Below are 18,767 nucleotides of genomic sequence, written 5' to 3'. Positions count from 1 at the left end.
TGGAGAGACCTGTCAGGCACAGGTGACTTTTCAGGGGATGGCAAGACTGACGGATGCCTGCAGACCCTCGGGAGCACTGTTCCCACCTGAGTTCCAGATGCCCTGCAAGTGACAGCTCTGTTGCACCCAAGACAGGGACTCAGGAGCAGGATCTGACAGGCTGTTCCAGGCACTCTTACAAGTGCAAACATGCAATACGTCTATTGTGCATGTAATGAGTCACCTCACACAGAAATGTGTGTCATGCCAGATCTACAGAGGTTTTGGGAAAATAAATATTCCCGTGGAGGATTAGCATGAGACCAGAAGCTATGCCAGACTTGACTAGCCTCTAAAGGCCAATTCTGTTCCTTAAACCAGATGTTTAATAGAGGTTGTGACATCCAAAGAGACCAGTGGACACGAAACACACGCAGTGTATGCTGACTCAGAAGGAGGTATATCATTTCAGAGCATTAAACTATTATTTTTGTAAGTGTTACAAAATTATTTAGCTCACTTTCCCCAATACTCCTTCACATCTTGCACAATTATCCACGTTAGCAAAATATAATTCATGCTTTGCAATGTTCTCCTCTCTTTTTCAGTGTACATTCAAAGGGAAGCCAGTGTTATTAGTTACTGGGGTTACTTGGTTCCCTGAGACAAATAAAAGAGAATGGAGAGGGAGTACATAAAACCTGCCCTTAACTCCCAGTCTTGACACTAAGCAACTCACAGGGAGCCTCTCACTGATGGCACCTGCCTGACTTTCTACTTTGGTAACTTAACATTTTCAGCTTTTCTAACCTATTCAACTACTTTTGTTCAGCTACCTCTTCCCTCTTCCAAACATGGCTTCTTGAAATTAAGGGTTATTCAGTCAACTAGGAAAGTGAAAAATATTTCAATCACAAAAGTTGGTATTTTCTTGCCAATCCCTTTTTAGTGGGGGACAAATACATCCATGATTTGCATTTAAAACCTAAAAAAAAAAAAAGGACACTGAAAAAAGACACAGGAATATCATACTTGAAGCCATTTCATAAGGCATCAGTTTTTAAATTTCAGTATCCTTGGAGGGAAGTGTCAGGAGGCACTCACCCAATTTCATGTGCTGGATGATGAGGGGAAGGCAATAACAGATGGAGGGAGTCTCACCCAAAACTGTGTCTTGGGTGAGGGCTTGTTTGTCATCAGCTTCATTAATTTGCCATTGGTTTATTGTAATGGAAAGCAGACCATAAGAAGATCATGGTCATGGGATGGTAGTATAACAATTACAGTACTCATGGCATAGTAACACCAGGATCATCTGACTGCCACAGAGACATCAGGACTACTGCTGTAAACAAGAGTGTTCCTTGCCTCCCACCTACACTGGGAGTTTCCTGTCACCTCTTCCCCTGCTCAGACGTGGAGTCAAGCTTGAGGAATGTGATGGGTATGGGAACTGACAGCCCACTGTGTGGAAGGGAGATAGAACTAAAACATTTTTTGAGGTTTCTGATAGCAGAAAGAGCATATGACCTGCTGTCACATCTCTTGCCTGACCTATTCTTAGAGATGGGTGGATGGAAAAGGCTGAGTCACTGTCTCAGCTGCAGAAAACCACGCTGCAGGAGCCTGCCAACCAGGGCTCCAAGCCATCAGGATAGGAACTGCCCTGTTTCTCAGAGCTCTTTGCAGCAGGTGGCTAATCCCCTCCACCCTTTCTCCCTTCCTCTGCCTCATTCTGCACTATTCCCCAAAACAAAGAAGAGAGTGTCAGCAACAACCTAATGCCAGAAGTCCCAAGCAGTTCCCTTCCAGCTGGGATTTCAGGTTTTCCAGGCCTGGATCTTTTCTGCTTTAATGGAAATCACAGGCACGGTGTATCTATTAATCAGATACCATTTTGTTAGACTTCAAGAACATTACTGAGTGATTTTATCCACATTCATTTAGCACTGTCACACAATCCAGTGATGCTCCAGCACACCGTGTCCCTAAAGTTCTGATCTGAAAAGCTCATCATGGCTGTCGGGTCCCTTGGCCTTGATCTTTGAGAGAAGAATCTGCTGTATTTCATATCAAAGTATTTATTCCAATCTAGATGTTGTTAAGGAAGTAAGATGAAACAACAATAACTTTTTCCAGGAAAAGAAGAATCTTTTGAATACTCTTAGCAGTCTGATGCGAGTCCACCTATAGCAAGCAGTGTTGAACTGGTACCATCAAGAACATTTTACATGAAAAAATGTTACTTACACGACTTCCTTTTTCAGGGAAACACTGACATCCTCCGCTGCAGTCTCTTCCTCCACATGGTCCTGTGTAACTCTTTTTACCCTGCAAATCAGGACACAAAGAAAATGAATCGTTAAAAGGTATCACCTAAAATACCTGTTACAGCACAATAAGCTTTGATTGGCATGCTTGCTGGGAACTTGGTCAAGCAAAGATCTGGATCAGATCAATGATTTCCAGTTGAAATCTCCTTCATCTGTGCTAGAAGAACCTGTGAGTGGCTTTCCAGTTCTTGCAGATCAGCATCAAGAAATATAATGCTATTCTATTAATTTCCTTCCACATTTTCAAAACATTGCAGCTCCATCTCACACATCTCTCTGACACATGCAACAGATATCGTATCACAGAAGTGCAGCTGCTTGGATTCTTCAGGACTAAGTCCTAGGTCACAATACAGCACATCCTTCTATGCATGCTCTAAATTGCTGATATATTTAAAAGTATTTATGGGTGGCTATAAAGGAAGCTATAGGTATCATGTTCAAAATCACAAGCCAAACTCCTGCCCTATCATTAATGGTTGCTTATTCTGGAGGCACCTAAAACTTGCCAGCAACCAACCACTGTGACCTAGAAGTCAGACCTAGATTAAACAGATGGCTGCAGTTACATTTCTCCTGCCTGTCCAGAACTACCTTGGAGTGGACTGCAAATATATGGATCACAAAATATGCAATACTCCATGGAAATCCTTGGGTGGAATTGAAGAGGCAGGCCAGCTCAGATTACCCCTAGCACACACTGCCTGCATGACATGTATCAGCCACAGTCACTCTTGCTCAGAAACCTGAACAGCAGAGATGCTGTGCATGCTGTGGTGTGACTTTTATAACTGTAACTTAATAATTAGGAATACTGTGAAGAACAGCCTGAGGCCCACCTAAGCCCAGGGTTTTGAACCCCTGGGAGTGCCCCAACAGCTTAGGTGTTATTCTGGGAAAAGAGGAAGGGATTTCTAGTCACTATTTATGAACCTGGTTTGTCCCACAGCAAATAATCAATAGAGCTAGAAGAAAAAGGGAGAAAGACGAGTGTCTAGTGGCTAGAGGAAGGATATCTTGGGAGTCAGAGCCCCTCATTCCACACAGCCACCCATTTTCACATGCACTGCTTCTTATATAAAAGCTCAATGCAGCCCAATAGTAGGGTACAGAGCCAGGCCCCATGTCACTTGCTCCCCTCCTGGCTGGAAGAACCCTAAATCCTTCATTGTGCTGTGGCAGGGGCAAATGTCCCTAGACCCTTCCTGCCCCCTTCATAGCTTGAGCCTGTTATCTCTTGGAAGGGAGATGAGAGGGGTATAAACAAGCTCCCCAAACAAGCTGGGTACTCTGAACTTGTATGATGTTGCTAAAAAAGGCAGTGATGCTGCCATTCCTGCCTTGAGTGCTGACTCAAGGAGCTAAAGTACAGTGAACGACCAACACTGCCATGCTTAGCATTTCTCACGTAGACCTAAGCAAATCCCTATTCAACACTTGGGGTTTTTGGGTCACATTGAGAAATGTATCCATTTCTACCATTGGACTGCTCAGAACCTGAAAACACAGCTCCAGGCTTTGGATTCCTCCCTGGGGTCCACATGAATAAAAGGTAGAGAGCAGGTACAAGGCATTGCCTAAGTCCTCCTTTGGTCATATTTGTACAACAGGCTTTTAATCTTTTAACAAGAAGCAATACAAAGTTCCCAAAACAAGTTCTTAAACTTCGTATCTGTATTGTAACATATATATTTTCATATACTAAAATACTTTTGGTTTAGTTTTCTACTTAATTCACATATTTAATGAAACAAATAGGCTTTTAAAAGTGACAAAACAGGTCCACAGAACTGAAACCATGCCCCAGGCTATTTAAAGGTCAGGTGTTTGATTCAGGAAATTATTTCATGGATGTTAACAGTGCTCTACATCACGAACTTTGCTTTATGTTTGGGCTCTTGTTTAGAGAAAATAATAATCCAAGACATTTTTATAAAGTCCAGCAGCTTGCTCATATTGGCCCATCTTTCAGGTGAATGTTTGGATGGTCCTATTAAACTATCTGCAGTTTAAATGTGCATCTCTGACTCAGTATTCTTCATATCACAGTTTCTTTCTCAATTCCTTAATTTTCAGTTAAGAATAGTTCTATTAATTTTTATGGATGCCATGCAGTTGCATGGCCTGTGTAGACACATTCCTCAGCAGGATGCTCAAGATATGAGCATGATGCTCATTAAGGAGCAGTGTAGTAGGTAGTGCAGCCAGCAATAAGAATCATCTCTGAAATTTTTGAGAATTGTTTTGGTTGGAGCTGTAAATAATAGTATATCTGGGCTTAACAGTAACAGACTGACATATATGTTAATTTTATCATGTGAGTTTTCAATTATGCCTAATGAGAAAACAACAAGGAGAACAATAAGTTTGTTTCTTTCTTAATTAGTAGTGTGGCTCTGAATTTGTTAAACTGTTGCTAAGGAGAAAATGGAGTATGAACCAGAATTATGCACTTTTTTTTTTTTTTTTTTTTTTTAAAGGAGGCTGCTAATACTTATTTCAACTGGAAGAAGTTCAAGGTCTATTGTTTGTGTACCATCCAACATTTTAATTTGCATGCTGTAACAATACCAACAACTAATGCAGGGACACAATTGTTTTCTTCCACAATTTTAGGAAGCTTTTTTTTTAATTATTATTATTTTCTCATTTTATGTCCTTTTATGCACACAGATTCTTTAGATAATGAAGAAAAAAATCTGGAGGAATTCACCAGAGGTAGGGAACACATAATGGAAAAACATTTGAGACCAGCATTTGATATATCACTGAATCACAAAATGTCAGGGGTTGGAAGGGACCTCTGAAGATCATCTGGATTACACTTGACCTCTCCTCATTGCTTAATTTCCACTTCTTTATTTTTTGACTGGTAGTGGGAGGACTCTGGGAACTTTCAGTCACCTGTAGCATTTTCTACTTTTTATATATGACCATTTTTAATACCCTGAAGGTGGATCATTACTCTGTTAATTAGATATTATTGGTAAACTACAGTATAAAACATTGTGGCTTAAAAGATTTTAATTTTAAGAAATAGATCTGTTAAGAATCCTCATAAAGTGTTGTCAAAAACAATTATACACATGGGCACACAACCGAGATGAAGCGAAATCAAATGGGAATGTATCAGCCAATAATTAGAATGCAGTAAGCTCAGTTCAAAATTTAGCAGTGGACAAGATAGTTTTAAAGTGCCATAAGTATTGATTACCTGAGGATAACAGATCTCTTGGAATATAACACCAGTGGTGAATCCAAATGCAGTTGACTTGATCTCACATGGGTGCCTTTTTGGTCAGTGAGGAGAAGAGTCCATCACAGGACACAATTCACCCCATCCTGACACTGATCAGCTGCACCTCTCCCAGAAAGTGTCCACTGCTCTCTCCAAACTGTACAGGGGGGTGGAAGTGACTAGCTTACATGGACACATGTCTAAGAACAAGGAGATGAATCTTCTGATTTACTCAATATGCAGTTCAATTGAGAAAACTTTGCAGAATGAGATTCGAGCATCTGTGCAACCAAACTGGAAAAGCATCAACACCCACAACGCTCCACTTGTCTGCTGGAAAAACCTTCAATTCCAAGTCTTGCTTATGTTCTGGACAACCCCAAATTCCATTAATTGCTAAAAAGACCAGAGTCTAGGCAGAGTCTAGAAATGGGATTTATATAATCTAATTTAAGATTTCTGTGGAATAGGCAGAACATTTGCCTGCTATTATGGACCAGGGAAGCTCATCAGAACGATTTCCGACATCTGAGATAAATCCCGTTCTAGAAGGGTAAAGAGATTAGAAATATATCCCAATGTATCTCAATCACTAATTGAGATTTGTCTATGGCACAGGTGTACAGCTCACACAGGTAAGATGAAGTGTCCAAATCCAGTTCTCAAAGCTAGCTGTGGCCTTTGGTGGGAACACCAAGCATGATGAAAACTATCTAACAGTAGATATAAAGTGCAAACACAAAACAGGTTATCTCCACTGGGAGGTATCACAGGTCACTCCACCAAGCATGTTCCTGAAAGACTTGCTGTGGGAGGGTGGAGTAAGAAGGGCTAAACTTCTAAGGAAGGATAGGCTTATACCTGAATACCAGCTGCAGAAGGATAGGCAATAAAATTGCAACTCAATAGCCCTTCGTGCAATCGGATTGTAATTCAGTGGTTCTTGGAGTGACGAAGTTGTGAATAAATACTATTAACAGTGATGTGTTGCACAGCCATTAAAGTATTATTGGACTCTAAGAGGAATGTTCGTTAATCAGCAAGTATCATAAGTTACATCTTAAAACTCCAGCATAAATGTTGGATTTCTAAAGTTTCCAGTTCAACCTGAAGGTCCCGAAACACCCTGAACATTTGCAGCTTACACTAGCAGAAGGGTAATTCTGCTTCTGGTCATACATACAAGTATGTGCTGCCACAGACATGTGGGTTCCAATTAATTTGCTCTGGGATCTGAAAACCAGGAGGAAACTACCACACATGAAGGGCTGAAGACAACCCCCCAGTTCTGTGACCAAGTGGCACAGATCAACTTAGATTTACAGTGTTCAGAGACAGGCATCTCAAGAGCAGGCTTATCTTGCAGAGCTCAGGGCAGAGAGGTGCAGAACTGATGAATATCTGCAATTCACTCCCTGTCCTCTTTTATTTACCATCTTAGATATCTCCACAGGGATCCATATGAGTATGTCTAGCTCACAGAGCCTGACCTATTCAAAAAGGTGGTCATAGCTACTTTTGTTTTTAAAATAGAGCTGGGAAAGATGGTGGGGTGGACTGGAAAAAGTGGCATTACTCAGCCCCATTCATTGCACACAACAGCCCAGCAATCAGCCCAGTCTCTTAGGAAATGGGAGACCTAATTGTAGTTCTCTGATGGAGAAAATCAAATATGCACCTGCCCCTGGGAATGCTGTAACAGCACGCTGTGAACTAGGCTGGAATTGATGGAGAAATGAATGAAATGAATGAAGAAAGCAATAAACTGAAAGGTAAAAGAGGCACTTTTCCAACTCATTGTTGGGTAGCTGTGCTGGAATGGAATGATGGTTCAAGGAACATGAACACTACTTAAACACAAGCAAGAGAAAACGTGTCATCTATGTTTGTAAGGCTTGTATACTTGCCTAGTCTAAATACCTTCTCATTTTTATATATGTGAAATAGCAAGCATAAAATGTGCGTGTCCCAACACAAAATCTTATTCTGCCCTCTTGCTTTCTCATAATTTTTGTGTCCCAAAACAATATTCCTTATGTCAGTACATCTTCAGCCAAAACAAGGTAAATTCTCTTCAAAGAAGTCAGAGTTCTGCTTCTGACTTAAATGCAGGCTCTTTCAGCCCAATTAAAACAAAACCAAACCAAAACAACAACAAAACAACCCAGAAACATATATGCCGTTATCTCCAAGCTTCCCCGAACATTAATTTTGTATTATTACTAATCTTGGCCATGTTTGCATAATCATTATCTCTGCGTGCCCATTCAAGTACCTTCACTTCAAGGGTTGGTACTCTGACAAAGAACAAAGGCAAACAGAGAGCAAACCTCAAAGTACAGTTCTATGAGTACAGAAGGATTAGGAAATATATGCCATTTCCTTACATGCAGCTCAAAAAGAAGTTATGGAAATTATAACAAAAATATTGCAATCTGAAATCAAAAGACTCTGCCCCTACCAACATTTTCTTAGATAAAACTTTACATGTTGAAGTTGTGCATAAACACCTGTCCTGACAAACTCCATTCTGGTCTCTCCATCAACAGCAGCAGCCCCTCTGAGCTGGCTAAGGTTCACCAAGAGACGTTTTAGGAGATCTGGCAGCTTTCTGAAAAGCTTAACCATGACTGAGGGTGATGACATACAATATGCTTCTGCACTGTGACAACCAGGAACACATTTGGATGCTTCATGAGAGATTTCAGCCTGGAGGTCCCATGGGGACTTCCTGGCAATGCCTGTGTGGCAGCTCTCTCTGTCACTGCTGGGGAGACCAGCCCAGCCCACACCTCCAGGATGGACCTCTACTTCTATGTTTGACCTTCAGCTGTCAAAAATCACATTACCTTCAGATTTGGTTTATAAGGCCCTGAGTTGGAAGCATTTATTTTCTACTTCTTACAAAAGAAAGAAGAAAAAAAATGAAATAGGAGCATGATAGGGTACTCCTTCCATTGATGAATGAGGCAGAGAGGAACTTCATTGGTTTCAAACATAACCATACAGTTGTCTTTGCTCAAACCCAGCATTTTACTCCTTAAAGAATCAAAAACATATTCTGCCTGGATGCCAAACGTATTTCTCTAGAAACATGTATAAACAGCCACTCAAAACAAGAATGGAGAATGCTGAGAGATGTGGAGGCCTGTATCCAAGCATCAGGCTTGGTCTGGAAAACACTCTGTCCCCAGAGTTACAGTGCCAAAGAAGGAACCAGCCATCTGAAACCCTCTGTTTGCAACCCAGTAGCTACAAGTGCACCAGACAGTGAGACCACTGTGAAGACCTTCATTGGCAAGGGAAAGGCAGAGATAAATTGGCACATTCAGAGAGGAAGGAAAAGATGTGGGTGTGGAACCTCTGAGAATTACTTTTCTAAGAAATATTCTTTCTTTCATATTTGAATGGGAGCCAGAACCTTTTCTAGACTGGATACATGGCAACTGGCATAATTTAGTGCATGACCTCAATATCATATGAATGTTTACACTTCCCACCAAGAGTAGGGGGAACCATGTATTTACACATCCTTCAATGAGAAAAAAACTGGGGGAGGAAACTGGTCCCAGGAGGAACATGAAGAGCCTCATCACCAGCCATATGAAGAAAACTGGTCTCATGACAAATACCTAAGGTAGTCTTCCCAATGCAATGGGAACAGCAATGCTTGTGGAAAGGAATCATGAATTACTGATTAGTGCAGAGTTAGAAATGCCACCTCTCTCTTATGGTGCAGATAGAGAGACAACTGGAAGGCAGGTCTGAAGCATCCTGCTTTGACTCTGAGATTCTCTAAGCAGAGAAGGAGTATCCAAAAGCATCACTGCTCCCAGGGGCTGGGATGACTGCTTGATGTTTGGGGTGAAGGAAGGAAGAAGGGCAGAAGAATACAAAGACTCTGATGCTGAGAAGGCCCCAACAAATGGAAACTTTTCTTCTCAAGTGTGCCTTGGCAAGTATGTTGAAGTCAGCAATGGGAAACATGAATTTTGTACCTCTCAGAAGTGAAGCTATAAAGGATTTTCCTCTTATGGGCTCGCTTGTGGCTCTTGATTCTGTGAACTTTCTGGCAAGCGGCCTTGATTTGAAGGCTGCATAGTTTCATTTCAAAGTGAAACTTCACAGCTCCACATGTTCCCTTATTTGAGGTGCTATTTACCATCGCTTCTTCAAATTAAAAAGTTCTCTTGTCACAGTCTTGAGACACTGCCTTTGTAACTGCAGAAGTCAGACATGACACAGTATGAACCTACCCCTCACGTTTTCATAAAAGCATTTCTAATTTTGTGTCTTTCATCCAAACACATATTTACCCAGCAAACCAGATGGAATCCAGAAGGACCTGCTGTGATATAGCAGGCATTTAAAAAAAAAAAAAGGTCTTTAAGAGGCTCAGCCAGAGACTAACTCTTAAAAGCTGCCTAAATATACAGTACAGATATTTGAATAACTGTTCAGGGGTCTTGTCCACTTGCCCAATATGAGGTTGTTTGCAAACAGTACACTTCTGAGCAAGCAAGTATGCTGTGACATAGTTTCCTGTCAAGAAGTCAGTGAATGGAGGTATCATATTTTACAGGTAATGAAACACGATTTAACTACCTTTTCCCTTTTTTCACTCACAGAGAAGATTATGTGTTATAGTAAGAAAGGGACTAGTGCACAATATGGGAAAATCCAGTTAAAACATTTTAAAACCCTGAACAATGAAACAGTCACCACTGCAGAAGAGTTTATCACTGCTGCTTATTTTTGAAGAATTAATCATGTCATGGAACAGAGACTCCTAAAGAGCAGATGCAGTTCTTTGCATGAATGTGCTCTAGTTCTCTGGAGCTAATGAAGGAGGGTTAAAAGAGGGCTTTTCCTAGAACAAACCTGCATCCAGAGGAGGAAGAGCAATGTCATCTGACACTTCCCTATTTGAGACAAACTTAGGTACCTAAAGGAATGACAATTTTTGTCTTTATCATGCAATAAGGCTTGAACCTGGGCTAGCAAGAGAGGTGATGATGCAGGGAAACTAAACTCTCTTTGAAGTGTGCAACCGTGGTTGAAGGTATCTCTTTTGTCTTACAAAGGGGCAAACATTACATGGTCATCAGCTGACACCTATGGCCCACCAGTGATTACCAGTCTAGGAAGAGTCTGAAGATGGAAATGTATTAATAAAGGTGAGAAAAGGTACATCCATCAATTATTACTACTTGTTAAGTCAAGCCCACTGTCTTCCCTGATTATTTTGAGAACTAAGACACCTGATGAATATGTAGCTGCCTAAGGTTAGGTGACTTCAAAGAAACTGACTTTGTTCAATATGGGAATTCCTAGCTAAATCTGAGAGAATGGCAGAAGATGCAGAAGTAGCTGAAAGAAAAATCAGGGTTGGTAAGTTTAAATTTGTTTGATGTATTGTTAGTCTTGATTTCATCTTTGTAAATGCATGCTTTTAGACATGCATATTATTTTAGTCTATTATCTTTTCTTATGAGATAACAGAATATCATCCAGCATCCAACACAGCACTCCTCATCTGAAAGAATGGTGGCTTCTAGAGTAAGAGTGCCGGGACTGCTTAAGATGAGCCCTTATTTCCAACATCCCATGCCTAGAAATTAAGTCTATCTCCACAGAAGCTACTTAGGATGTTTTAAAAAGTAGTATTGCAGGAGTCAAAAGAAGTGTTTTCCAGCTATCAGTGATGAAGATAGCTCTCTGACTTGTCAAAGTAGATGTAATAACTTGTTAGGGAGTCTGTGATGACAAGACACACCAAAAGGCATAGTTTGTTTCTTTCTTTCTTTCCCCTTTAACTTTTATTGTATTATTTTACTTTTATGCAAAACCACTGTGCATTTTGTATTATGATCTCCACAAGGGTAAAGGCTTATGGAAAGCATAAGTTCATGGGCAGTGTAATCACCCCAGTTACACTGCACAGTGGTCAAAAATATTTTCTATAAAGGAATTAGGGTAAAGACACTGTCAGCCCTTAATCTGAATTTGGCTTTTGTCCTATATTTTACAATACTGGAATAAAATCCTCCTTTCCATCCCTAAGAACAGAAAGACATTTGTTCATATACTGGTAGCGTAATACTGAAACACAGCATCCACTCATTAAAGTAGCAATTTCTATATTTAACTACTTTTAGTTTCCGAGTCTAGTCATTTTCAGTTCTGGAAAGACATCCAAATAATGATATCATTTGCTTCAAACAATAGAAAGTCTGGATTCTATTCTATATAAGGAGATTTTTTTTTTGGTCTATTTATAAACCACGCCAGTTATTTGACCTGTCTAGTTTACTCACCTACGTAAATTGGCAGACTCAGGAAACTCCTTAAGAACACATTATTCTTAGTGATTGGTAAACCCTAAAAGATGGTAAATTATACTTCATGTACATATCCAGTAATTCTCAAAGCTCATCTGCACCTACTATACTAAAAACAAACCAACCTGCCAGTGTAGAAAATGTTTTTCAACCGGCAAAAATGCAATTGCATTAGTCCTGCTTGTGGGGTAGGGACTGACAGAAACCAGCCATACAGCTGTCTGCATGGTCTGTATCTGTGCAGTGCATTGCAGTGGTGCCAGGGTTTCCCAAAATGCAAGCATAACCACTGAGACTGTATTCCAGTTTCATGATTTCTTCAGTTTAAAATGCTTGATTGTGTATGAGCTGCAGTTATAAACTGAATTAGTTAGTTTTCCTCTGAAAGAAGAATAGTTGTTTACAGCTGTAACCTGCTGACCTGGTTCTTATGCATTCAGAGATCCTGGGAGGGTTTGTTTTTTTGTCCTTGGGACAATTTTTAACAGACTTCTTTTTTTTTTTTTTTTTTTTTTTTTTTTTAATCCTGTTGTGCCTGCAGAATCAAATATAGCAGAGAGACAAAGAGAGATGAAGTTCCTGCAAGATGATTTACTAAATTGCAATTAGAAATATACACCAAGAACTGGATGCATGGAGCTGTCATGGAGAGCTTGATTTGAAAGGAATGGATTTGCACTGGTTTATCAGTGATGGCACAGATTTACTGACAGACACTGCTTTTATCACACACACTGATGGGTAAGTCTAGGCCAGTGTAACAACTCCTACAGCTCTGGCTCAGTTTTCATAGTTGGCTGTTGGACAAGTGACTGTACTGGAAATAATAAATGTGGAAATTTGCTACGTAATTTTTCAGAACTGCTTCTTGGGACTGAACTAGTATTTACTTAGAAGTAAGAAGAATGGATAAGAGATTTGCAATCTGGAAAAAGAACTGCATTTGATGTTGAAAGTGTTTACTGCTAACTGCTTGGTCAGATACAACACCCACCATTTCCTTTCTATTGCAGTCAAGAAAAAGCCCATGAGAACTTGCTTTCTTACTGACCCAATTCACTTTTCTGTGCAGATTTCAAAACTTAGCCTCCTCCCCAAACTTTCTCCTCTCTGCTCTGCATTGGTAAGTGTTGCCACTGGTAAAAGCTTTGGGTAAAGCAGACTGCTACAGGGGGCACACCAGACAAAGGTGGGATATTAGAGGATCTGATGATGTATCAGGACTATCTGCAAACCTCTGTGAAAGTTTTGCTATTTACAAGATGGGGAAGGCAGGCAATCTAAAACACAGAAGTGTTCAGAAAAAAGACTGATTTCTTCCTGGTGGATGTAAAAGCTGACAGTCAACTACTCGTGATAATCTCCTTTCTCATATACTTTTGAGTAGCAAAATGTCTTAACAGATTTTCTCAATAGAGAAAAGAAGGGGCCTGCAAAAGCTCCTTTTAAATTTTTCCATTTTTTGTTTTGCAAACAAGATGTCCCAAAGAGCATAAGAAACATACGAAAAATACAAAGAGGATATTTTCCCCTCCTAAAACTTACAAGATATATTTCAATTCCCACCTCTGCCAAAAAGCTATTTTAGTTGCTTACCTACTCAGGTGACAAAATCTCTAGTGTTTATTTTGGCTATCTGTAATCTGTAGATGTCAAAATCTGCAGCCTGGAAATTCCAAGTTAATTTCTCCTTGATACCAGAAAATAAATAACAGACATATTTTTCCTTTGGATATTTTTTTGTCCTCCACATCCACTTCTACATGAATTTCATGGGAGTGGTGGCAAGGTTTTTTACGGGGGCAGGTTCAGTTTCTTTCAAAATACCAACTTGACAACACAAGAACATTACATCAGCCACAAGGTGAAACTCGGCTCACAAGGTAGCGTAAAATGTAAACTGACAGAGAATTAGAAAAAAGGGTTCATCTTTCCCATATGTAACACTGACTTGTGACTTACAACCTGCTTTGGTTCAGATCAGCAGCTGGGCTGATTTCTGCAATGTTGCAGAACTGATCTGAATGCACTTTCCCAGAGCTGCAGGATGAGTCACAGGTTCAGCCTGATTTAGGACCCAAGACCTTCCTGCCTCCCAGTCCATTTCCCTAACCAACAGACAAACACTGTCTGCATTGATGCAATAAGTCTTGAGACTCAGTCTCCACACCAAAAATGCTCTTATCACAGTACAAACAACCAACATGCTGAGATTATAAACAACCAAATATCAAGCTTCTTTACACTGACTGAAGTGATGTCATTTGGCTTTTCTCTCACATCCTTTTTTTCATTATATACTTGTCTTTTTTCAAATAGATCCACAACAATCCAGAAATCATAGAATCAGCTGGGTTGGAAGGGACCTCAGAGATCATCAAGTCCAACCCTTGATCCACTACCGCTGCAGTTACCAGACCATGGCACTGAGTGCCACATCCAGGCTCTTTTGAAATATCTCCAGGGATGGAGAATCTACTACTTCCCTGGGCAGCCCATTCCAATGCCTGATCACCCTCTCAGTAAAGAAATTCTTTCTAATGTCCAACCTAAATCTCCCCTGGCACAACTTGAGACCGTGCCCTCTTGTCTTGCTGAGAGTTGCCTGGGAAAAGAGACCGACCCCCCCCTGGCTACCCCCTCCTTTCAGGGAGTTGTAGAGAGTGATGAGGTCTCCCCTGAGCCTCCTCTTCTCCAGGCTGAACAGCCCCAGCTCCCTCAGCCTCTCCTCATAGGATCTGTGCTCGAGTCCCTTCACCAGCCTAGTTGCCCTCCATCAGGGATGATGACTCCTCTGATTCTCTCTCATCCTCTTCCCATGCCTGATAACTCTCACTTTCCATAAAGAAATTTTTCCTAATATCCAACCTAAACCTCCCCTGCTACAACTTGAGGCTATTTCCTCCTGTCTGATCACTGGTTAACGTGGGAGAAGAAATCATCCCCCACCTCACTACAAGCTCCTTTCAGGTAGTTGTAGAGTGCAATAAGGTCTCCCCTCAACCTCCCGTTCTTAAGATGAAACAATTTTAATTCCTTCAGCTGCCCCTTGCAAGACTTGTGCGCCAGACCCTTCATGCCCCTGTTTCATGCCTCTGCTTGGAACAGATCTCCAGATTAGTGACCAGGAATGAGACTGCCAATTTCTCAAGCAGGTACCATGCTATCAGGGCACTGATCAGGCCTCACTAAGCTCTGAAACATAAAAACTCAGTGGCTTTTACCTGACTTCAGCAAGACTCTGCTGAACTCCAAAGCCTGATAGAGGAAAACAGCTCCCCACATGTAGACAGAGGAATTGGGACTCTGGTGAATCATTATCATAGGTATGGTGCAATCATTGGCAAGACTGTTCCCCTGGGGGCTCTTTGCTCTCCCACACGAAGCCACAGCTTCATTTTCAGGCATCAGAAAGTAACAGAACATCACTTATTTGTCTTCTCTTTCTTTTCCCTGATCACTGAGAAGCCAATATCTATGTCATATTTAGTGAGCAGGATAGATCTCAGTAAGTTTCTGGAAGAATATACTGCTATGTTTCCCCTCCTAGCAAAAATGTCTCTCACCACTTTCTTTTATAAAAGAGACAACACTTGCACTGCTGAAAGCACAGTAAAATAGCTTCATTGCTGCCTCTTCAACAGATCTCTGTGTTCTTTTTTTCCAGACTCTAATAAATTATTCCAGTTGATCTTTTTAATGGATAAATAAAATACTGACAGTACTGACACACTGGATCAGTAATGATGTCTTGAGTCCTACCACACTGTCAGCAGCAGCAGTTGCTCACAGATGGATTTCACCAAGTATGAATTACAGGTACTAGGCACCAACTACTGAGCACCTGCAAGCTATATATCTAGAACCTTATTGCTCTGTCTAATGAGATGAGCACCAGCCCCCAGAAAATTCCTACTCTCTGCTTATATTGCTTGGTTTGTAATCTCTTCCCTGTTGTATCCTGAAAGGTAAGAAGAGGGTTTCCCTAGCTGTCAAATCCTGGAACTTGTTTAACTGAATTGGAAAGATGTTAAAATAAGTCTTGGAGGCATTTACTCCAGACCTCATCCTCTTTATTTCCTTAGTGTGTACTTACACACACTCAAGTGTAATTTGTTTTCCAGCTGGGAAGTATAATAGTTTTTCTTCTGGCTCTTTTTCCTTTTCTGCTTCTTCTGATGAACAGACTCATGGGCTCCACTCAGGCAACTGCTTCTCAGTAGCAGAAGATCCCAGATCAGCTTTGTTTCAATTTCAGTTTTGCTGCTGAAGTACAAATCTTTTAGCACAGCTGGACCACTTTTCTCTACAGTTTCCTGCTTTCATAACACCAACTATTCACACAGTCTAATTGGAATATTTATTCTGAAGTTCTTATTTCTGATAACCCAAATGTAATATTTCCGTTTCCCCAGACTTTTTTGAGTGCTGCCCATTACCCTCCTAATGCATACACGTGCTCTTTCCTTCTCTTTGTACGCTGTGTAGGCCACCAGATCATTTGGAGAACTCCCTTGAGTAGATAACAGTCACACTAACATTAACCCTTATTTTAAGGAATTAGTGATTCCTGCTGTGCACTCTTACACAGAACACTGGCTTCAGTAGCTCCAGAGACTGCTTCCTCCTACTGGTGTTTGTGTGCTTCTGTATTATACGTGAGCCAAATTTTGGAGTCTAGATCTGCACTGCTGCAGCTGGGCAAGATAATAAGAATACGGGCATGACAAAAACAATCCTTGAAGACCTTGGTGTGTTAATGTTAAAGCCCCTGTTTTCCCTTCTGCTACTGACTAAGCAAGAGAAAGAGAAAGAATATATTAAGAAATTTCCTAGACATTCTTCTCACTTTCCAAAGACCATGCTTCTTACCCATCTCCAAAAACTACCTCCAAGCACAAACAGCTTGTAGGTTTGAACTCAGTTACTCCACTAAATCCAGCCATATCCCTTAATCACAGAAACAGAGCCTCTTGTTGCAGACTGGAGAACTTTATCACCACCATAAAGCATGATGTTCTTGGCTGTGAATTCCTGCTACTATGTCATCTAGAATCCCACAGCAAATCAGAAAGTTTTTTTTCTACTTGTGCTGGTTTTTTGATTATCTTTGAGTAACCAAGAAAACAGTAGTTCTTGTGTTTTCCTCATTAAGCTACAGTAATACTATAAAAATAATGTAAAAAGATAGTCTTAAAATCTCACAATAACAGAAGCCCTCATTCTCCACACAAATTTACTTAACTCCAATAGATCCAAATCTCAGTATTCTAGTCTTTGTACAAAACCAAAACAAACATACCCATCACCCCACACTGCCAATAGTCTAACACTCCTGTCATCTTTTTCTAGCAACTGGGAAACTAGATGAAACACAGCTTATGTGACTGAAGACAACAGTTTATATCAGATACTAAAAGATTAATAGGATGCATTATGCAAACAATTTTTGGACTTGTATTTTAACCAGAAATGTAAGTTACTGAACACTACAGTTTCCTATCCTTTTTTTTTTTAACTCAGAGGGATTGCCATAGGGTGGTGACATGCTTTGCTGTGTCTATTTTGCTAGGAATAGATTGCACAGCTGGCAAAAAGGAGGTTAACTTGCTTCTCATTTTCCCCCCACCCTCACCACCCCCCATCCCAGGACAGTAGTGGGAAAAAAGGAATTGTTCTTCTGAATTGCACATCCGTCCCGTCTCCTCCTGGGAAGAGACAGCCATTTCTTATCTTGGCTGTTTTACATCACCAAAATGTGAAGGGGGAGTTTGAAGGAAGGAAATAAAGAAAAAGACAGAGACCTCTATGTTTCTGAGCATTGGAGGGAACTGCTGTCTTTGTACCAGAAGAATGGTGGGGTGGTTGGTGATGGGGGGGACAAGAATGCTGTAGGTAATGGGAAGCTAAGAAATCTTCACTGAGAAAGGAAGAAACTTTTTGGTGAAAAGGAGATCTGCTTTTGTGACAAAGGCATTTAAAGAAATACCTTTACATTATTTCAGGCTGCAAACTTCTTGTCAATAGTGATTGTCCTCTGAGATCGTAAAGAAAAGATGTGGCATGCCTCAAAGACAGAAAGAAAAACATCCTTTTTGAACTATTCTAGGACACACTCCCCTTGAAGTAGGGACTTATGACTAAATCTAGTATAAATAAATGCCATTTAGTAATATTTCAACAAGTGACAGCAGGGTTAATTTAGCCTTCCTTCTGGGAATCACAAATGAATACCTGAATTCTCCGAGAGGACACAAATTATTTTTAATTATCTCATTTAGAAGAAGTTCTGTTTAAAGGACACAGACTTGAAATTCATGAGGCGCAAACTTCAAAAGATCCAGAGTTAAAGATAAGCACCTAAAGCAGAGAGTACTTATCTGAAGCTTATCTGGACTATCTGATGAACTGCAAAAGGGTACCAGAAATCCTGTACCAGGAGACTTTCTGTGGTTATTTCAGAACTTCCTTTCAGGCTAGAAACTTGATCTGTTTGGTGGCAATTCCTCAACTCTGGACCTTGCGCAACACTTTCAACGTGGCAGGAGAACACAAAAAACAGAGACCTGCACCTTAAGAAACTACCATCATGAAAATGCTAAAAAGGCACCACAGGACTCAAAAACTCCTCATGCAGCAATGGGTGCCTGGACAAACATCCAGTTTCTCCTGGGAAAATAGATGGTCTGAAGAGCAGCCCTTTCCCAAGAACTCCCATGAATTACGAGTCTTCTCCACAGCCTAGAGAAGGAACCCCTTCTCTTGGCATCTGCCAGAGAGGGAAAGGAACAATGGACCAGACTTTATCAGGCTTAATCGAACATTTATTTTCTAGCATTTTAGGCCTTTGTGTTAATAACGGAGTTAAAAAGCACA

At 40.6% G+C, this 18,767-nt stretch overlaps 1 protein-coding gene across 3 annotated transcripts in view; it reads right to left on the bottom strand.

Annotated features, from left to right (window-relative positions):
• COL4A2 (collagen type IV alpha 2 chain) overlaps positions 1-18,767 on the bottom strand; it is a 147,476-nt gene that overhangs the window by 99,577 nt on the left and 29,132 nt on the right. For all 3 annotated transcript variants that reach the window (XM_071743125.1, XM_071743109.1, XM_071743117.1), the window contains exon 4: positions 2,230-2,310. In XM_071743125.1, the coding sequence (XP_071599226.1) occupies positions 2,230-2,310 (81 nt within the window). The remainder of the gene's footprint in view (positions 1-2,229; positions 2,311-18,767) is intronic.

The sequence above is a fragment of the Heliangelus exortis genome, chromosome 1 (genome assembly GCF_036169615.1).
Source record: "Heliangelus exortis chromosome 1, bHelExo1.hap1, whole genome shotgun sequence".
In the NCBI taxonomy this organism is placed as follows: domain Eukaryota; kingdom Metazoa; phylum Chordata; class Aves; order Apodiformes; family Trochilidae; genus Heliangelus; species Heliangelus exortis.
The sequence above is the reverse complement of the archived record's forward strand: the minus strand, read 5'-3'. Positions and strand labels throughout refer to the sequence as shown.